The 21,978-nt window shown below is 43.7% G+C and overlaps 2 protein-coding genes across 4 annotated transcripts in view; one reads left to right on the forward strand and one right to left on the reverse strand.

The window, feature by feature from the left end:
* The window catches only part of flrt1b (fibronectin leucine rich transmembrane protein 1b), a 32,278-nt gene extending 21,605 nt beyond the window's left edge, over positions 1 to 10,673 (forward strand). For both annotated transcript variants that reach the window (XM_082546926.1, XM_082546925.1), the window contains exons 2-3: positions 1,357 to 2,439; positions 5,150 to 10,673. In XM_082546926.1, coding sequence (XP_082403052.1) covers positions 5,165 to 7,366 — 2,202 coding nt within the window. In that variant the 5' untranslated portion in view covers positions 1,357 to 2,439; positions 5,150 to 5,164 and the 3' untranslated portion in view covers positions 7,367 to 10,673. The remainder of the gene's footprint in view (positions 1 to 1,356; positions 2,440 to 5,149) is intronic.
* Positions 1 to 21,978, reverse strand: part of macrod1 (mono-ADP ribosylhydrolase 1) — a 147,633-nt gene that overhangs the window by 104,750 nt on the left and 20,905 nt on the right. The gene's annotated exons all lie outside the window — the stretch shown is intronic.

The following is a 21,978-nucleotide window of genomic DNA, read 5'->3' on the forward strand; positions in this document are numbered from 1 at the left end:
AGCAGCAGAGCAGTTAATGGCCTTGATGAATTTGTCTCTGTACACTCAGTATGCCTGATGAAAACCTTATATCTCTAAAACCAGTGTTCACTGGGGGTTTGATTCTGCACATAAGATACAGGCACTTAGTGCGTGATGGTTAATAAAAGCTCAAAAGATTTGTCTGAAGAGAAAAACACAAAAAAAACACAGATATAAAATATGGAGTTACCTTAATGGGAGGTTTGTGTCTACTGGGAGCACAGTGCTGTGCATATGCAGTGGTGACCTTCAGGAAGTATTTTCACGAGGTACTTAATTTTAAGAGGTATAACCATTCAGATGGGGATAATTATTTAGCCTGTACCTTTTAGGATTCTGTATTGTGCCAACATTAAGACTCAACAGCACATGGTGGCATCATTTACACAAAACAGGTGTAACAAATGAAGATATATTAGAAGATGTTTCATTTACGGCACATTAAGCATTAAGCCAATATTTAAAATATTCTTTTTGTGGAAATATAATAAACTCTATGATCATTACCACAACAGATTTATGAGAACAATTCCCCTTTATTAACCAGAATCCATTTCTTTAAATTAGTTTAAGGTTGGTGATTTTAAACTGGCCATATGTCTAAGTGTGAATGGTTTTCTGTCTCTCTGTGTCCTGTGATAGAGTGGTTATTACCCCACCTCTCACCCAAAAACAGCTGTGACAAGCTCCAGTGGTTAAGAAAATGAAGCTTTTAACATCGCTTAAAATAAGAGTAAAAACTACAAGCCGACTCAAACTTAAGAGGCTTTCGTTAAAATGTAGATACACGAATGACTTAAAGTGACTCGCTTGGCCCCAAAGCCAATGACATAATGTATTTTATGCAGCTTCTAAGACACGTTACTTCAGAAGACTCAGTCTTAATTCTTGGCACATCTTGAAATGTTTTAGCATAACTTCTACAAGTGTCACCATCATCATTATCACGCGGCTCACTTATTTTGATTAAGCTGTATTTATGCAGCTACATTTGTTGCGCATGCATTTGCATGTTACATTTTGAAACAAAAGGCTTGTAGACAGCACTGTCCATCCATCCATCTTTTGAAGCGATCTTCCATCAAAATCTGTGCCACGTCTCTCTGGCTCTCTATTATAATGTCTCTGGTTCCATTAGCATCATACAGTAATCCAAAATTTGTAAAGAGTGTCGTGAACTGAATCAGTGACCTTTAATCCTCCTTGTTGTGCACTCTCTTTTCACGTCTGATGTGTTACAAATGGCCCATTGTATCAGACAGATTTTACCTCGTTGCTCAAATGCATCTCCAAATGAAGCCTCTAATACTACTCTTGCCTGCTGTCTCTTTTCAGGTCGGCGCTCACTAACACTCAGCCAGCTGTCCTGCTGAAGTCGACACCAGTGAAGTCTACCTTCAGGATACAAAGGCTGTCCATTTCCACCAACTCTTCACACTGAGCCAGCCCATCACAGCACTCCTTAAAGCGGACGGTATACAATACATGCTGTCATCTGGCTTTGCTGAAGATGATCTGTGTGAACTGAGAAGGAAGTGATCAAACATTTAACAGAGGAGAGAGTGCTTGAAACTGAGGGAGAAGGAGAAAGGAGCTTTTCCCTTGAATCCTGCTCATACAGTCGGCACTCTTACTGAGGCCAGCCTGTCCATCACTGCCTTAAAAAGTGCTCATTACTATCACTGAACCGTGAAGTGCATGTTGTAATAATTGTTATAGTACAGCTCTAATAACAGATCAAGGACACTTTGTTGGATTTTTCCGAGCTGTGAAAAGCGTACTTATTCTCATTTTCCTCACGCCGATCATCTATTAAAACCACTACCTGTCTATTTGAAGCAAGTGCCGCTCGGTACAGTACTATTTTTGCATGACCCACTGCCTGCATGAGTAACCAGGGTCGCTTTTGACTTCGAAGAAGGACCCTTGAGCCCACAACCATCTTCTGACTGTCTGCCCAACTGTAGCATTTGAGTGTGGGGGGGGTGGCTGTTTCAGAATTAGGCCTCTGGACACTTGCTGAAGATGACTTGAGTTGGCAGGCCTAAAAGCCCCTTACCAAGAGAGAGAGAATTTGACAGCAGGACACACACACACACACACACACACACACAAAGAAGACACAAATGTGGATGCCGAGACGGCTTTGAGCCATGCTGGTGTTGCTACTTGTGGAGCCCTGGAGTACAGGCTATCATCATCCCTATCATCATTCACCCAAGCTGAGGAAGATTCAACGGCCCGAAGGAAAGAGGCTACACTTCTGAACGATTCGAAGGAGACTGAAATTGTGCTAACACGCAGAGATCCACAGCAACATCCTCAATAACCCATATAAACACTAATACTCCCCTCCACAAATCCTTGATAGAGAAAAACAAGGCTGCGGCGGGCGTGAAAGGCACAGACACTGAACAGGTGAGCAAGCCCTTGGCAATCACATCCTGGGTCGATCAGACCTTTCACACACACACGCACGCACGTACACTTCATTCATCACAGTGAGGAACACTACACTTACATCTTGCTTTGAGCTACAGGATAGGAAGGAAGACACTAGAAAACACACACCAGCTCTGTGCTCCTTTACTTCAGAACATGATTAAAATGTTTGTGGGAAGTGGGGGGTCAAAAACAAAAAAAACACAAGGGAGCGGAAAGGGAATGCCGAGGCAAGAATGCCGAGGGAGTAAGAAAGAGACGGGAGTGGTGGAGGAGGAAGAGATTTGGGGGAGAGGTGCATCTAAATGAAAAACAGAAACTAAGTTGCAGTGGAGGAGAGGACAGGAGAGGAAGCGGAGAGCCGATTGATCCAATCTCAGTGTGCAGGAATCAACGGACGACTGAAGAGGAAACGATAAAAGAGGATTAGAGAGATAGAAACAGGGGAGGAGAGGAGGAGGATGACTGCACGGACACTTCTGTAAACAAACCTGAAAGTAGATATAATGAAAGATTATCAAGGGGAGGTGGGCGGATTGGAGAGGTACACGGCGTGATAAAGATGCAGCGAGAGAGAGAGAGAGCGAGAGGAAGGACGAGGGAGGGGAGAGAGACGAGAGAAAAATCAGGATCATTAAAAGAACGTGTCGATGGGAAACCTTGGCATGTGGGCAAGAAACACACATGCCAGCTTGTGCCAAGAGGATGTTTATGAAAGGGAAGCAGGGATAGTGTGGCACTGAAACATATGCTAGTTGATATTCATAGAGCATCCCAATATGGTCTCAGCTCGTACCTTGACAGCCCCTCTTGTGTGTATGTGTACCTCTTTCTTTCTTTTTCTGTCTCTCACATGCTGGGGAAAGAAATAGTCAGATTCGAGCTAAAAATACTATTAAGAAAAGAGAAAAATCAAGTCTGGGTCCACGTCGAATTAGGTGGCACACACTCTTTTTCACCCTGACATATCAAATGCTGCCGGTGTCGAGCTGAGACAGGAGCTAGTTGTTGTTGATACAGATCTTTCTCTCATACACAAACGCACACATGCATCAGAGGCACACACACAAGCATGTACAGGTACACAAATGCGGCTATTTTTACATCCATCTCACAGAATAGAAAAAAATGACACCAAACCAATATTTGGAGCCATTATTCTTTTTCCAGCTGATAGTGACTTCAGTCTTCACTGCCAGGAACTCATTTCCCCCTCTCTCCTCCTCCTCCTGACTGTCCTACTGTCCATCTGTCTCCTCGCCTCCACCCCTCCCTCCTTGCCTCTCAACTATTGTTGCCATCTCTCGTTTGCTTTGCATGGATTTTGACTGCAGCCAAGGGGCAATTTTACATGTAGCACAGAGTTCACATACAAACACACACGCACAAACATGCATGTGCAGAAGGGGCGGAGAAAGGGGGGGGAAAAAACTTGCCTTTAGAGGATTTGTTTATCAAATGTGCTGTCAAATCATGTCAGGCATTTCACATCAGGGCACATTTTCCAGCCTCGGGCTACTTAAAAGAAAGGATTCAAACACGAGGACGCCACAATGCAATTTCCACAACTTTCACCACTGTATATTTTTCATATTCTAAATATAGTGAGCCGTGAATGTGCACGTACGGAGATCATTTTATCTGAATTGTAAATTCATGTTATTGATGTTGGTGTCAAGGATTTGCAAGGAGACAAATCATAAAACATCGACCAAGGAACCTATTAATGTTGCAGAAAAATGCTTCTCTGTAAAACATCTCACTAAAACATTTCTGGGATTTCAGGACCACTTTCCTGAATAATTTATAGAAATTTCACGAACAATAACAACTGAGTGAAACCATGCATTATACATGTCAGCTTGTACTGAGACTTCTGTATGTGAATGCTTTGTGCTCAGTACATTTGTTTATTTGTGTGAGCAAATTTCTCAGTGTGTGTTTTGGTCACGACCTCTGATAGATAAATTGTGTTTCTGAGTATACAATATGAAACCTAAATTTCTCTGCTTTTCTTCTATATTCTCTTCAGTTTTATCATATATATTTATTAGGGGTAGATATAGGGCAATAACAACAAGTTTAGTAGTTCAGCTACTCTCTGAGCCATCAACTGGACTGTGGGCAATTAATCTGATTTCCTCCTCCCCGATCTCGCCTCCATTTTAGTTTCATGTCACTCACTCCATTTCAGTTAATCTCTGTGGAAGAAAAAAAAAACTCCTCTTCACTTATTTTCCCTTCCTTCAAATGTCACTGTCCAATTTTCTCCATTTCTGTCGTCCCTTTGCTTTCTCCGATTCTCGTAATCCTCTTCGTCCAGTCAATCCACCCCTCATCACACTCTGTCTCTAAATGTGCGTTTGTCTTTTGCTTGGTCGCCCTGACCCATATAATAGTGGGCAGCTTCTTATAAGTGCATCTGATGATTCAATCCCCAAATCTTTTGCACTTTAGAGATTTAAAGAGACTCTACTTTTATCAGCAGGTAGAAAACACAGCACTTTGGTCGAGTAATTTTGGAGATAGACCCCACAGCGAAACTCTATCTCGCTCTGTCTCGTCCTTCTTTTTTGCTTCCCTATTTGAATATAATGAATTTTTTTTTCTCCATTCATTTTAGAATCATTGGGTTTCAGTGTCTGTACTTTGTTTTGATCCAGTTTTCCATTTTCTCTCCTATCAGGAGCTGTGCGCCACCATGGCAGCTGAGAGTGTTGCAGAACTCCGCGATTGGCTCTTCCTGCTCCTCCTGTGCCTCACCTTATTGGCTGAGGTGCTGGAACTGGCGGCAGCGGCAATTGCCATGGAGACGGGAGAGGGAGACGAGGGCATAGTTTGCCCCTCGGTTTGCCGCTGCGACGAGGGTTTTGTCTACTGCAATGACCGTGGCCTCAGCATTATTCCTCCGCTGCCGTTAACGGCTGCCATCCTGTACTTACAGAGCAACCGCCTGAGTAACGCCGGGCTGCCACCGTCGCTGGAACGCAGCTCTTCCATACGAGTGATTTACCTGTATGCCAACCAGTTGGATGAATTTCCTATACACCTCCCGCCTTCATTACGGGAGCTCCATTTGCAGGATAATAATATACGAACGTTACCGCGGTCGGCTCTTGCCAAGTTACCATTACTAGAACGTTTACACCTGGATGATAACTCGATATCCACCGTTAGCATCCAGGACCGAGCCTTTTCTGGGACCCCACGGCTTCGACTGCTGTTTCTGTCTCGGAACCACCTGTCAAGCATCCCCGCAGGCCTGCCAACATCCTTGGAAGAGTTGCGACTGGATGACAACAGAATCAGCACCATCCCTACTCATGCCTTCCGTGGGCTCTCCTCTCTGAGACGCTTGGTCCTGGACGGGAACCTGCTGGCCAACACACGCATAGCAGATGACACCTTTTCTCGTCTTTCCAACCTGACTGAGCTTTCACTGGTCAGGAACGCTCTGCAGTCTCCACCTGCCAACCTGCCTTCAGCTCACCTTGTGCGACTCCATTTGCAAGACAATGGTATGACCCACATCTCGAGGGGGGCGCTAGATGGGATGCGGCGGCTGCAGAGGCTGGACCTGTCGGGGAATAATCTCACCACTCTGCCCCGGGGACTTTTTAAGGACACAGAAAGCCTGGAGCTGCTACTGCTGCGAGGAAACCCCTGGTACTGCGGCTGCAACCTTCGCTGGCTCCATGCCTGGCTGCACGGTCGGGGGGCGGCGGTTACAGTTAGGGGTCTAACCTGTCAGGGGCCTGAGCCTGTAAGGGGTCAGGCCCTTAGAGACCTAACTTCTCTGATGGAGCAGTGTGAAGGTCCCCCTCCTGTTCCTAATACTGGAATAGGGATGAACCCAGCAGACAAAGATGGAGGAGGTGAAGATGGTGTTGGAGGGGGTCAAGCAGTGGCTTCAGTCCCCCATGGCAGCACCACCACTACCTCTCTGCTCATCCCCACACAGGGTTCTCTTTTCACCCTGCGAGCTAAGCGGCCAGGCCTAGTTATGCCTCTGCCCCCAGGTGAAGGAGGGCACGTACCTGGAGAGGCACTGGAGCTGACTGTAAAACCTCTCTCTTCAGACAGCGTGCTGGTGAGTTGGCTTTGTCCAGAGCCGGCACCCTCCTTCCGCCTGTCGTGGCTGAGGCTGGGCAGCAGTGCAGCTCTCGGTTCAATAACAGAGACTTTGGTACCTGGAGAAAGGAGGCAGTATCTTCTAACCCAGCTCACCCCACGCTCCCATTACCTCATCTGCCTGCTGCCATTACGACAGGAAACTTCCTTTGGGAGCCCCAGCATGGGTTCGTCTCGAGCTGTCAGCACGGACACGGACAGTAAAGACTCAGCCCCGGCCTGTGCACAGATAGAGACTGGAGATGCTCTGGCACACTCAGGAGAAGAGGGCTCAGATAAAAAGGGACCAGACTCAGAATTAACAGCCCTGCCACTGGCTGGGATTATTGGGGGTGCCACAGCATTAGTGAGCCTTCTGTTAATCTTTGGCATCTTCTGCTGGTATGGACAGAGATCAGGTTACATATCCGGGGACTCGGGCTCATACAACAGGGGCCGGGGAGGAAAACATTATGATGACTATGTAGAGTCAGGCACCAAGAAAGACACTTCCATCTTAGAGATCAGGGCCCCTCCTGCAGGGTTTCAGATGACAGCTATGGCCCATCAGCCTGTTCAGCCTAAGCTGGAGGATGTCACCTACATCCACACCATTTTCCCCTCCTCCTCCTCCTCTTCCTCCCAAGCTAACGGGACCTACCGGAGCAGTCACGGAGCTGGCAGCCTAAATGGCACCATCCTCAGCCAAACCAGCCACCATCGTGTTACATATGGCACCAACCGTGGCTACAGAGAGGGTGGCATCCCTGACATAGATTATGCCTACACGTGATGATACAGGGACGCACTCCCTGAGCCACGAAAGCCCTGTTGGCTAGTGGTTATTTTGTCCTTGGTTTCCAAAGTACCCTCTGTGCCTCTGCTGGTTCAATTCTGATTGGTTTGTTAAGTAGAGAATTTCTGCTATGTTAATTGGACAATTGCTAGAGTGACAGAAGTGTAAGTCCTACTATACTCTTCTACTGTATAAATACAATTTATAGTAGGCCCTTCTTTCAGCGCTTCTTATAAATGGTTACAGTTTCTCTTTTGGATATCTCAGTGTCTTTCAAACCTACTGTTCTTCTCAGCTAATGATAATACACAGTAAATTATTTGAGGTTGATATACTAGGCTTAGCTGATTTAGAAGGAGATATATTTATAATATGGGGAAAAGGCACTTGATGTGTATAGAGATAGGTCTCAAATCTTCCAACCAACTGTAAGCTTTGTGCTGTATAGATAAAAGGGATGACAGAGGAAGAAATCAATGGTTGTTATAACCCACAGATGACAATGCATCATGGTTGACATGAAAAGATGTGTTCCAAGCCCCTTCCTTTCCTCTGGTTTATTCCCCTCCTTTTTAATTTTTTCCTCCTTTCCGCCTCTTTTTTTTTTTTTTTTTCTTCAGCTGAGGCTCTTTCCTTTTATTTCTCTTGTGTCTTTTGTGGTGCTGTGAGCAGAGGACGACTTTGTTCTCGCCAAGGGAGCTGACAGCAGTGATAACAGTTCTGACAGAGACGAGAGACACAAACCACAGCACGAGGAGACTAATGAGAGTGAGAGAGAGAGCATGTGTTTGGGGTGGGGGTGATGGATGGATGGATGGATGGATGGATAGATGGATGGATGGATGGATGGAGAAAACATCAAAGGAGATGAGGAAAAAAAGAGGGTGCGGAGCTGTGTTGGGGGGAATGTAGACGCAGAGAGAGGTGTGTTGGCTTCAGGCAAAGAGCGAGGACAGAAAAGGGGAGCTAAGTGGAAAAAAGGGCGTGTGACAAATGCAGCAGCAGGAGGTAAAAAAGCACACAAAGAGGAAAAAAGGTGGGGGATCAAGAAGGGAGTGGGTGGTTAAAGAAGAGGGTTGACAACTGGAATAATGTGACATCATAGTCCAAAAAAGAAGAGAAAAAAAAAGAATGAAGTTTTTGCCCACAGTGTACCCACTGCACTCAGCACATGCCGAGTGATAACAGAGTGCATGCTTCCTTCAAGGACTGTTTTCAGGTGCCTGTGATCATTGAAATTCAAAGATGAATTTAACATTTCTCGGTAGTTACCTTTCACCTCGTGTATCTTTTTTTTAAAATAAACAGCACATTTCAGGATTTTAAAAACATCGGTAGGACAACAACAAGGACAAGAAGCACGGCGAGACAATCTGAGTAAAAAATACACTGATTGCCAAGACCACAGGACAACAGACAAGCCTGACAAGAACGACTATTATTGTAAAAAAAAAAAAAAAGGAAGAAAAAAAACTTCATCTTGGAATTTCAGCACTGCATGTACCCAGTTTTTATTGTGGTCTGGTGTCATTATTAAATTATCTTTGCAAATGAAGTGAAAGAATCCTAATCACACATCTTATTATAGTAACCCATTATCTTCTAGAGGATGGCTAAACCTTCTTAATTAAAAATAAGTTTTAGCAGCTGACACTTTTTTTGGTGGAAGTTGGAACGGCACTGGTCTGATTACTCTTTGTTAAAATCCACTCTTAACAAATCTATTCGACTACAGCGGGGGGAAAATATTTTTCTCTGTGTTTATTTAAAAAGAGAGTAAGAATGATTTGTATATAAAGACCTCTATTAGTGGCTTACAATATATTGATTGACTACAGCAAAAATACCAGACAGGAATCAGGAATCAGTTAAAAACACCTGACCAAACTGTAAAACTCCCAAAATTAAAAATTTAAATATTTTATCCCTCTGTGTAAACAAATGCCAAATGTTTCCCTGTTGCAGCTTCCCAATTTTAAGTATTTGCAGTTTTTCTCAGTCTTATTACTCAGTAAATTGAAAATCTTTATCTCTTTTTACTGTTAGTTAAATGAACCAAGCAGTTCAAAGACATTACCCCAGGGTGCAGGAATCTAAGACAGACGTTTTTCCACAATTGCCTCACGTTGTATGGACCAGATGATTCAAGTGGACCTATTCTGCTCATTTCCAGCCTCATATTTTTATTCTTCGAGCACCAGAGTTGCTTTGCATGAATTACAATCCAAAATTACCGTCATTTATCTCGGTGCAGCCCCTCAGTTCACCCACTGTCTGAGATGAGCCACTTCAGCTCCCTTTCCTGTGCCCCTCAGAGGGTTTGAACAGCAGACTGGTGGGAGTGCTGTGCTCACAACTAGAGCTGTGTGCCTGTGATGACCATATTATAGAGATCGCCTCGTATTTGATATGAACAGATCAAAGAGTAGAAACAAAAAAATAACAGAGCAATTTGAAGTTAGTTTTTTTAAGGCCCACGTTTGAAATAGGGAAGCGCATAATAGGTCCTCTTTAATCAGTTAATTTAGATCAACAATGAAATTGTGGCCTTTCCTCTTACACTGTCATATACAAAGGCAATTCATTTACTTGTATTATAATAAAGATTAGCTGAATTGGAGAAACTAAAACAACTAGTATAATCACACCTGATCTAGTGCATTCTGGGAGGTGAAACGTATAAGTTGACTCAGGTCGTGTGGTTTTATAGGCCTTAGCACAGCATAGACACTATGTTCTGGTGACTGGGATCACAGCCTGACCGCTACACTGTGCAATTCAACTCAAAGACAACCACAGGGAAACGAGCGACCCCCTGCTTTCTGACCGCCTCTCGCTGACCACACTAATGTACTTTAAGGCAGGAGGAACATCAAAGAAGACGCTAATAAAATACAGCCAGAGATTAACAGGAAGAGGAAGAGGAGAAGGTAGAGAGAGAAAAATAAAGGGGGAGAGTGGAGAGGGGTGATTTAGATAGAGCCTGTAAGTGTTGAAACCCAAGTCTTACTTTGTGTAGCTCTCTTTCTCTTTTTCAACCTGTGTTACAGTGTACCAGTAATATTGGAAGAGCTCCGGTGTGGGTTTTTTAGGGTTGGTTTTTTTTTTTTTTTAATTTTTTTAAAAGCACTGAAGCTTCCTTTCATTCTGTGTAGAGATCCTTTTCCTTTAAAAGTGTCACCCTCAGATGTGATAATGAAAACACTCTTATGTATAAACATAAAAAAAGGGTGCAAAACGCTATTCCATTTATTGGTCTGTCGTCTTTTTTTCTACGCAGATGAATAAAGACTTCTAAAAGGAAGAGCGGATTCGTGAGTTCTGTGTGTGCGTGCGTCTGAGTGGAGTTCATCAAATCAGAAGGAAAGGCTGGAGATGTCAAATAATGCACCAGAGTGGGCGGGGGGAGGGCTTAAAAACTAAAAATCAATGGGAAGCTCAGATTATTAACATGATTTATGACGAGACGGAGCAGGCCTCGTTAAATCACACACACTGGATGAATACATCAGCGTCTATGCGCTCCGATTCCATTCGGAAGGACGCATGTTTTTATCCTGACAAGTTCAAGTGCGTATTTCACAGAGTGACACAAGAAACTCGGCTGCGTCCATTTGTATGGATGTGTTTGTGCTCGGTGCTCCTGAGTTTGGGTGAAGACATGCCTCTCATTCTAAGTGAGTGCTAATGCTTGTGTAAGCATGGATCAATATAACGAACGGGGGAGTGTATAAGTGTCCATCTTAGAGTAACTGCTTGTGATGGGTGTTTGAGAAGGAAGGAGTCTGAAAGAAAAATACTGTAGACAGAAATGGTTTGCCGCACGCTGATGACTTCGTATGACTATCTACAGGATCTGTGATTATACGTCTGGCGGTGTGCGGCTGCATCTTGGCGTCCACGCTCTTAACAACAATGGCCCGAGTTCTCATCGGTCATTATGGACGCCTTTCACTGCCGCAGTCCATTATCTAACGTCAGGTCCTGCAGCTTAATTATCCTAACTCGCATTACACCCAAGAAAAAGATGTATACTCCGAGACTGGGGGTAAGCATCTGTTTGGGCTAAATTTATTCTTGCACTGGTCGGTTGCATTTTAAACTCTATGCTCAGTATTTTCTTCACAACAGTGCTGCCACGGATGATTTAAAGCCGCAACGCGAGTTATCTTCCGCTGTTTGCGTGCATTTATAAGCTTATTTAGTGAAAAGGTCACTGTATTCCTCTCAATGCATGCATTTGAGGAAATGCATGTATGCATGCACAGTCAACCGAATCAAATCCACAACATAATCTTTTTGGCACAGATAGTTTGAATGCAAATGTTTCTACAAATACTGAGGCAGAGCTGAGAAAAGAAAAGGCACTGCACGGGTGAATGTGTAAGTTTACATTTTCTTTCTTGACTTCGCAGCAGTCAAGGGCACGGCAGAGAAAAACATGAACAGATGCAACATATAAACATGAGAGGACCTCAAATACTGCTGCGTTGTCAAAGCCGCTGGCGTTTCACAGATATGCACAAGGTGTCCTTTAGCATCGGTGCCATTATGCACTGTCTTTACGGCAACAGTCAAACTGCCCGTTTACTTCTAACTCATCACATACAAATGCTTATAAATGACTTCTTGGTATTGCACTTAAACACACAAGGTAGCTGTCATTTTTTAGCATGCATTTAATTTGTGAAGGGGCTAATTGTTAAGCCAAATTAGCGCCACAATCTCAGGGACAACAGACAGCTATTTAATTTTTTTTTTTTTTGCTTTATATGCTCTCCATCTGACCAGATTCGCATTGGTCATTGCCAGAGTTACTTTCATACAAAAAAGGGCACCGTATCAACAGCCAAATAACCTTAAAATTCACTGAACTTTCACTCTGAGCTAGAGCCAAACTAAATGACACAATGTCAAAGACCCTGCATTTTGTTATCACAGCTCCACAACCAGTAAAGCATATAATCTAAAAATGCTAATCTAACTTGTGTGTGTTAGGGTGTTCTGCCAACTTTTGTGCCTAATGCTTTAAGCTTTGAGTGTGAACATATCAGAACTGGCACATTTCAGTATGTTTGATCTCATAATAATGTTGTTATGGCACGCAGATCCAGCCACAGCTTCACCGGCTGCAGCGGCAGCTACTTCCAGATCAAGCTGAGTGTGACGTTTCAGAAAAATACAGCACTGTGCAAAAGTCTTGAGCCGGCCCTCAGTTCTTTATAGAAATGGAAAACGGGTACAGCAGTTTCTTGAAACAAACATTTTCTCTGTCAAGATGATCACACACAGGGTGCCGCCGGTGCGTCGAGCCACCTGGGGGGCTCTTCAACTGGTGGGGGAGATTGTCACATCTTGCAGGAGCTTTCCTCTCCTCAGGAGCTCCCTCTGCAGGAGGGGGAGATACAGGAGAGGTGGAGGAAGATCTCAGCCTGGGTGTTTATTGTCTTATGTAGTCTGGAAGATGAGTGGATGGTGGGGTGGGTGCAGTTTTCTCTGTGGTGGGGTTGGGTGGACTGTCCCGGGCTCTGTGGGGCCGGGCGGCGCTGCTGCACTGGGCCCGGTCTGGATGGGCCTGGGCCCCCTTTCCCTGGCGGGTCGCGGAGTATGGGGGTGCCTACTGGGGTCAGCGGGGGAGCTGGCCCCAGGGAGGGGTCACTTGCCCCTCCCTTCCTTCCCTCCCCATCTCCAGCTGCCTCCCTCTTCCCGCTCCACCACAACCACCCACACATGCAGGGCCTTGGAGTAGGGGTATGTCACCAGGGTGCAGAGGAGGCTACCCCCCCCCCCCCCCCTCTGTCCCCTTCTGGCTGCCTCTGCCTCAATTTTATCCCACAACTTAGACATTCACATTACTCACACTCTCATTACACATACATATAGGATCTTGGGGGTGGGCACGATACACGGAGTCCAAAGTACCATCAGGGTGTACACCCCACCCCTGGCATCGTTGCCCACCTCTCAATTTTAAATACACGTAGACATTGAGGGCTAGCAGGAGGGACCATGCGCTTACCTGCTGCTCTCTGGCAGGTAGCTCCAAGCCCTCCTGGGTTTTAAATGCACCTTAGAACACACATGCATCAACACTACAATGAGCGGGTGGAGGGAGGTTCGGAGTCTTCTCTCACCCCCGTTCTCTGCGACCTGCTGGAGCAGGGGGGCTAGGACTAGGAGGAGGAGTTGGCCGTCCGACTGCGGTCTGGAGTGTGGAGCCTTCCTGCTGCTGCGGAGTCGGGGCGGTCTGCAGTTTCTTTAGATTGTTGCACAATGTGTTGCTTTTTCTGTTATCCTCCTTCACTCTGTCACACAGGTTCTATTTAATTGTTCATTGATTCAACAAGTCTGGCAGTAATTAGGGAAAAGACAAGATCTGCAGCTTTTCATTTAGGTCTGAAAAACTGAACACAACACTGACAAGGAACTAAAGCAATGGGAACAAAATGTCTATTTTTGTGGCCGGCTGCTTGTAAGTGCCTAATGATACAATATAACATAGGTTCTTTACTTAGTTGACATGTGAAGACAACAGTGCTTCATACATTGAGTTAGGCACCTTATTTATGCTTGAATGATTCGTAGGTCAATGTTAAGTGGCTTAAACAATGGTCAGGTATAAGGACTGGATGGAAAATGGGTAAAAATGTAGCCAATTTCCAAACACAAACTTTTAAGGAGCTTCAGAAACCCAGATCAATCAACCAATCAATCAATCAATCAATCAATCAATCAAAGCTTTATTCGCCACATGCAGGTTGCCCTGCAGTGAAATGGGACCCCCTGACCTTACACACACAACACAGACATCACATGGGGATACAGGTCGGAGATCGGTAGCGTTACAGAAAAACACTGAAATGTACACTACAATGGGAAAGTACAAGAGGAAAAAAAGAGACCTCTACTCATGCTGTGCTTCCATGGTAGGACAGCATGAGAACAGGAAACAAAAAAAACTCCTCTGCACAAAAAGCACATAAATGTCCACAGCACAACTTTGTGAAAGACATGACAAGCCACGGGATTGGGTGGGGGGTGAGGAGTAATCCGAAGCGAACACAGCAGCCGCCCTGCACAGCGCTACCATTCCAGCGCGGCACACAGACCTGCCGTGTTCCCCCGCAGGAAACAAGCATCGAAGGCGTTTGGAAAGGGAGGGGGATGAGTGTGTGCTTATCAGTGTAAGTGTATGTGTGTCCATAGTTCAGCTTCGCCCTGCTAGGCTAAGTAAACAGTCTTCCAGCCAACCCAGGTGGCCTTGCATGGAATGGGAAGGAACAGACTCAACACAGTCGTTATCAGACGAACTATTACTGAAGATCGCTTTAAAAAATCTAAGAAATTGTGGCTCCTTTGAAGCCAAGTATAAAGAAATAGATGGCTCAAGACTTTTGAGCAATACTCTAGCTCAGTGTCGGTGGTTATTTAATTATTTGGTATTCTGTAAATACTTGTTTTTCATGTCCATGTAATTCAGTTACATGTGGACCGTGGACTTGGCTCTTTAACCAGTCTTTCAGCGTCCAATATTACTGTGACTGATGTGTCAAGGCCCTAAAGCCCAAGGACACCGTGTGTACCCGACAGAGCAGAACTATTTCACACACTGGAATGAAAATGCTTTAGTATACAGCAAACAAGCAGCAAACAAACATTAAAAAAAATATGTTTTTTTATTGAAAAAAAAAATTCAAATCAGGTCTTGAGTTATGATTCAAGTAAAAACATGTTGGTGACTATAACATGAAGGCTCTTTTTCCTGAAGATTGGATTTTAGTTTTTCCTTTTCTCTCTTATTCATTTTACAGCTCGACTCCAAACAGCACCTTTCCCCACTTAGTGTGATTTTTTTTAACAAAGCCATTTTACTTTTTGTTCATTAAGCAAAAACTCTCTCGAGACCTTGCCTTCCTCAAATCTTTGCAGGATATGAAAACAGCTCTCAACAGACGTGCACAGATTTACAAACACCAACTCATGACAAACACAGCAGTTTTAAATCAATTTTAAAGGTTCTCATTATTGGACACACATTTGTATAGCCTGAATTGACAAGGGACCAGTGATCCCGGGGGCCAGATTAAAAACACTCGTGTGTATCTTTTATACCGACACACTCCTAGAAACCAATGAGATACCTCAGAGGGATGAAGAGCTATAACAACAACAACAACAACAGACAGACATTAGGCTGCAGTGGTCTGGCTTCTTTGGTAGCAGTGGGTGGAGAGGACATCAGTGGAATAAACAAGACAGAGAGCACACCAAGACAGCCTCTGGGGGATTATGAAAACACCAACTGTATGAATTAGGCTGTCTATCAGAGAGAGACACTTTGGTGCTACTGCAAAGCCCCTCTAGTGTGAAGGAGTACAAAAAAAAAAAAGAAGTCTTCCAAGTAAAGTTCAGCTGTAACTACGCTCAAAGCATGTGCAAAAAGATAACCAAATTTTCCTTGTACAGCAATTGTCTTCTATTCAATTTCCGATCACTGTGCATGTTATCTTTTAGTTTAGCTTAATTATGAGCCCCTAAAACACAGGATTGCTTTTGTAACCTTGCTTTCAGGAGAAAAAGAGCATCTAAATTCAAGAGAACTAGAGAATTAAAGTCAACCTTAAGTAGTCGTCGTGCGATTTGTCTCATTATCTATCCCAGGCTGACATTAAGTGAATAATTGATAGCTTTCTTTTTCTCATACGATAACCCATCAGCCATTCAACCCACACGAGCAAACACTGCAGAGGAACGACTCTGGCTAAAGGGCGCTTCAGGCAGCCGGCTCCTGCTGGATGTGGTCTTCCACAGCTCTCAGCCGTCATTCATGGTCGGCTTACTGCCCACCTCTCTGGGGCTATACTCTGGACTACACAGAGACCTCAGCACTTGTAGTTATGGCAACTTGTGATTTCTCTGGAGTACTGGCTCTCAGCCTTTCTTCAGCAGAGGCAGACACAACTCAGCCAAAAAATAAATGAATTCCTGGAGCACAGTAAATTATTCATTACTTAGTTGAAAATGCCACACAGTGAATTGTGATCATTCCAGAGGTGTAGCACACAATGTGCAGCTGAACTTAAAAGGTAACTGCCCAGTTCAAACCTGCGTTATTTAATGCTGCGCTAAGACAACAACAAATATTTAGCAAAATAATGAAATTGCAATTGAGGAGAAATTGCTCAGCTCAGCATGGATAGGTGAAAAATTAAAAGCGTACTGGGGCTCTACCCAAATATTCAGCTATTTAGATATTTGTCTGTTGTTGAATTTTAAGATTTGGATATGTTGTTGGGTTTTTTTCTTGTTAAATGAGGAACTGTAACTAATCTCAGCTTGTGCAACATCTCTCTTTCTCTCTCTCTCAAACTTCCGTTCACCTCATTGAGGTCACTTTGTCACTACATTTAGCCACTTTCAATGCCCCTTCAGCTGTTCTTTTTTTAAGGCACTGCAAAAACTCCATGTACAGTATCATACTGCTTTACAATGACATCTTGCACTCCTGGCACAGCACCTGCTCTCTCTCTGCTGTGTTCGTTGTGTGAGCAGTGAGGCTTCACAGAATGACAGCAGCAATGCACAGTGTAACAGACAGCCTTAATTCAGACTTCAACTGCTGATTAACAATAAAATTAGATAGAAACCTGCAGATTAAGTAGCCTTGAAAAGTTGCAATCATTTATATGCAACAGATGCATAAAGGGCATTGTTGCATGTTGCTTTCTGTCAACACTGCTCTGTACAAAAAAATGCTGTCTGGTAATAAAAAGATAACACAGGCTGGATTATGATACACTATATTGCCAAAATGGTAAATGGTCTGTATTTGTATAGCGCCTTACTTGGTCCTAAGGAACCCAAAGCGCTTTACACTATACACAATCATCCACCCATTCACACACACATCCACACACTGTAAGTAAGTAAGCAAAAGTATTCACTCATCCAAATCATTGAATTCAGGTGTTCCAGTCACTTCCATGGTCACAGTGGGGCAGGGATAGCTCAGTAGGTAGAGTGGTGGCCCCATGATCGGAAGGTCGGGGGTTCGACTCCACTGAACGGCTACCCTGAGGTACCCCTGAGCAAGGTACCGTCCCACACACTGCTCCCCGGGCGCTGCATTGGTGGCTGCCCACTAATTCACTGGGTGAATGGGTTAAATGCAGAGGAACTATTTCCCTATGGGGACTAACACATACACACATTATTACATTACAGGTGTATAAAATACAGCACTTAGTTATGCAGGCAGCTTCTACAAACATTTCTGAAAGAATGGGTCGCTCATGCATATCAGCGTGATAGGATGCCACCTTTGCAACAAGTCCAGTCGTGAAAATTCCTCGCAACTAAATATTCTACAGTCAACTGTTGGTGGTATTATAACAAAGTGGAAGTGGTTGGGAACAACAGTAACTCATCAGCAAAGTGGTAGGCCAAGTAAAATGAGAATGGTCAGTGGATGCTGAGGAGCATAGTGTGCAGAGGTCGTCAGCTCTCTGCGGAGAGATCTTCAAACTTCATGCAGCCTTCGGATTAGTTTAAGAAGCATACAAAGTTTCATGGAAATGATTCCCATGGCCGAGCAGCTATATCCAGGCCTTACCAAGCACAATGCAAAGCATTGGATATAGTGTTGTAAAGCATGACGCCATTAGAGCAGTGAAGAAATGTTCTCTGCAGTGACAAATCACATTTCTCTGTCTGGCAATCCGATGGACGAGTCTGGGTTTGGTGGTTGGCAGGAGAACAGTCCTTGTCTGACTGCACTGTGCCAAGAGTAAAGTTTGGTGGAGGGGAGATTATGGTGTGGAAATGTTTTTCAGGAGTTGGGCTCAGCCCCTTAGTTCCAACAAAAGGAACTCTTAATGCTTCAGCATACCAAGACATGTTGGATAATTTTGTGATCCCAACTTTGTGGGAACAGTTTGGGGATGGTACTTCCTGTTCTAACATGACTGCAAACCAGTGCACAACGCAAGGTTCATAAAGACATGGATGAGCCAGTTTGGTGTAGAAGAACTTAACTGGCCTGCACAAAGTCCTGATCTCAAACCGATAGAACACCTCTGGGATGAATTAGAGCAGTGACTGTGAGCCAGGTCTTCTTGTCCAACATCAGTGTCTGACCTCACAAATCTGCTTGTGAAACCTTGTGGAAAATGTTACAACTGCAAAAGGTGGACCAACATCATATTAAATCCTTTGGACTACAAATTGGATGTCTATCAAGTTCATATATGTGTCTCACATTTCATAGAAGTGAAGAAATGCTGTATCACTGCAGCCATGATCGGATACATCATGCAGTTTGTCCATTCTCAGAAACACCAAACATGCTTTAATAAACCTCGCATACTACTCTTACAACTGCTTTTATTTTGAAGGGACATAGCAATCTCAGGTCACATAAAAAAGAAAGAAAGATTAATGCAGTATGTAGAGGTTTTTAATAAACCAAGGATTTCTAAGTACTTATTTACTAATGTCAGGGGTAAAGCTGTGTGCATAGTTGTTTTGTTTAGGATTACAGTACTAACATATAAGAGCTTAACTTGTGCAGAGCGGGAAAAGATTTTTTTAGCAGAGTTGCAAATAATGATTGGATTAAATCATTAATATGTACAGAGGAGGTCAGGAGATGAAACACAGTTTGTGGCTGTATTTCAGCCAGTGGTGTTGGTGATCTCAGCCAGTGGTCAAAACAATGTATTATGAATGCAGGAAAAGTACCATCAGATTTTGATCCACCATGCAGTACCACCTGCAATAAGTTTGAATGACAACAGCGTTTCAGGATGACAGTAATCCCAAACACACTCCAACCCAGTGGTTCCCAAACTTTTTTTTGCTAGGCCCCCCTTTGTTTTACAAGAAAAATGTTCCCGCCCCCTTCTCGCGCGTGCACACGCACAAACACATCCTCCAACCACACACACCCATATTTTGCTCCATTGCGGTTTATTTCACACCTCAAACATTTAGTAAACAATTAAGCAAATACAAGTAATCTGCAATAAATTACAGGTAGTAATAAAATAAACTACTAACTCTTTTACGCTATGTCCACACCTACACGGGTATTTTTGAAAACGCAGCTGTTTCGTCCACACGTAAACGGCGTTTCGAATCACCGAAAACTGAGATTTTTTTAAAACTCCTTTTTTGCGTTTACCTGTGGACGAGGAATACAGAGTTCATCACTCAACGTCAAAGGTATGTGCCTTTTCTCACGTCACACTGTGCCTCACGTTATTGTTTACATGAGATGAATTGCAGAATGGCAGATAGAGACAAAATAATGTTAATCTGACTATCTTCAGGTTTTACACGCTTACATAGGGACGCAGTTAATGTCCCTCTATTTAGAAAGGCAGAGGCGTCTCGGTGTAATTATTTTACGTGTAGTTGTTTTTTTTTTCATGTGTAATAATATTCAACATTGCTATCAATACATTTTTCAAAAAATGCCTCTCTGTGCAAAATGGGTTTAAAAACATAAGCAACTGTGGGATCCTGTTTGTCCGTGATTTAAACAGCCCAGCGCTGCTCCCAACAAAGGGAAAACCAATTCTGCAGGGGAGACCTACCTCGGCACTTGTGCAGGTGAAACCAAAGGGAAGACATGCTTCACCATATTTTCTAGTCTTTGGCTTAGAATGAAGTTGGTTTGGAAACATATGCATTTCTGTGGGCGCCCCATGCTTGCAGTGTCCAAGCATTTTGTTTTTTTCCCCCTTTTCACACCGCGCCCCCCCTGCAATGGCTCTGCGCCCCCCCCCTAGGGGGCGGGCCCCACACTATGGGAAGGTCTGCTCCAACCAATGCTGTAAACGCATACCTGGATAGAACAAACACACAACGGCCTCCCCAGAGCCCGAACCTCACCATTACGTAAACATATCTGAACACAATAATGTGAAAACATTAGCAGCACACTCATGCATACACGTAACTGGCTTTCTCATGAGTGTGCAGACCACGAAATGGTTATAGGTTGTTGATCCTGGAGAAGACACAAGACGTAAAGGGTGTAATAAATCTTCTGAGCACTTCAGTGTTATTGTGATCCAAGTGTCCTTCCAATACATCACAGTGTCCTTCACATCTTCTTATCCCTCGTTTTTTTTTTTCTTGTCTTGAAAAGCATATCAACTGACAATTTCCTCTCAGTTTACTTTACACGAGGTGGCAAACATCACATTTAATTATATGGATAAATATTTCCCTTTTTTTAATTACTGGATCACTGGTGTGTTGAAAGTAAATTGACCACAGAAATGTCTTGGCTCGTGCTCTGAAAGCAGATGTGTGCCAGGGGCCTTACAAAACAAAATATTATGCCTTAATTGAAATAATTAAGATAAAACTGCAACAGTTGAACAAATTGCCTGTTTAAAAGCTCAATAAATCTGTTGCTTGTACACAAGTCCAGTAAATCAGCAACAATTAATTTATAAGTTTAAAGTAGTAAAGAAAAGTGCTGAAAACACAGAAAGTATTAAAATATTAGCCTTCCTTCAAATGTTAATGACTTGGAAGGAAGCTATTTGTATCTCACTGGCAGCTATCACAGCCTTCAGACACATTTTGTAGCAGATAAGAGTCCTTCTTTTCCCGATTTGGGAAATTTTGCCCACTCTACCATGCAGATCTCTTCAAGTTCTGAGATATTTTTAGGCACCCCTTGCACACACAGCACTTCCAAGGTCTCCCAACTGATTTTCCGATCTTCAGGGATGTGCAGGTCAGACACTCAGAGGGATGCTCCAAAAGATTCAGCTTATGTTTCTTGTAAGTAGTTCAAGGTGGATTTTGAGCTCTGCTTTGGATCATTGCCCTGTTGCAGAAATCAACCTCTTTGTTGACTCAATTCATGATATTTGGCTCTGTCAGTATTTCCTGTGCCTCTGGTTGTCATACAACCCAACCCGATAAACTGTGCACTGTTCTGCTTAGCTCTCCATGGGTTTGATTTTGGCATTTCTCTTGCGGCTCAGGTGCAGTTTTATCTTAAATCTTTATCTTAAAGCTTTCTATGTTTTGACTTCCACGGTTTCCCCTTCACTGCCATTTCTAAATTATAATTCAGACAGGGGAATTGCAGAATGGAGAGTTTAATATCTTTTTATAGCCTTAACCTGTTTAGATTACATCATTTAGCCTGATTTTATACCTTCAGCAAGTGGCTTAGAGGAGCCTGTCATGATAAAATATTAGCTCTTTTGTTGTTTTGGGAGTTTAAAGAGTCAGGAGAAGTCCTAATAATGCAGCTAAGGACCAACAAGTTTCCTGCAGGGGGTGCTTTATTACTTCATTTCACCATAGAGTCCAAACTTTTACACACTTATGTCCCGCAGTATCCAACTGACCAACCCGTCTGTCAGTCCAGCTTTAACCAGGGCTGCCCGTTGCACCCGAGGACAATGGCAACAGCAGGATAAGTGGATAAAGAGCCCCTATAAATAGTCTTGTCATTTCCTAAGCTCTGATAATGCAGCACAGCCGACAGCGTGTGCATCACCGCTTCACAACAACGCCTGATAGATCGCAATTACAAGATGGTAATTGTGTGCAGTGTGTGCCGTGTGCACTCCCTGTAC

Source organism: Aulonocara stuartgranti (genome assembly GCF_965226115.1).
Source record: "Aulonocara stuartgranti genome assembly, chromosome: 2".
Lineage (NCBI taxonomy): Eukaryota > Metazoa > Chordata > Actinopteri > Cichliformes > Cichlidae > Aulonocara > Aulonocara stuartgranti.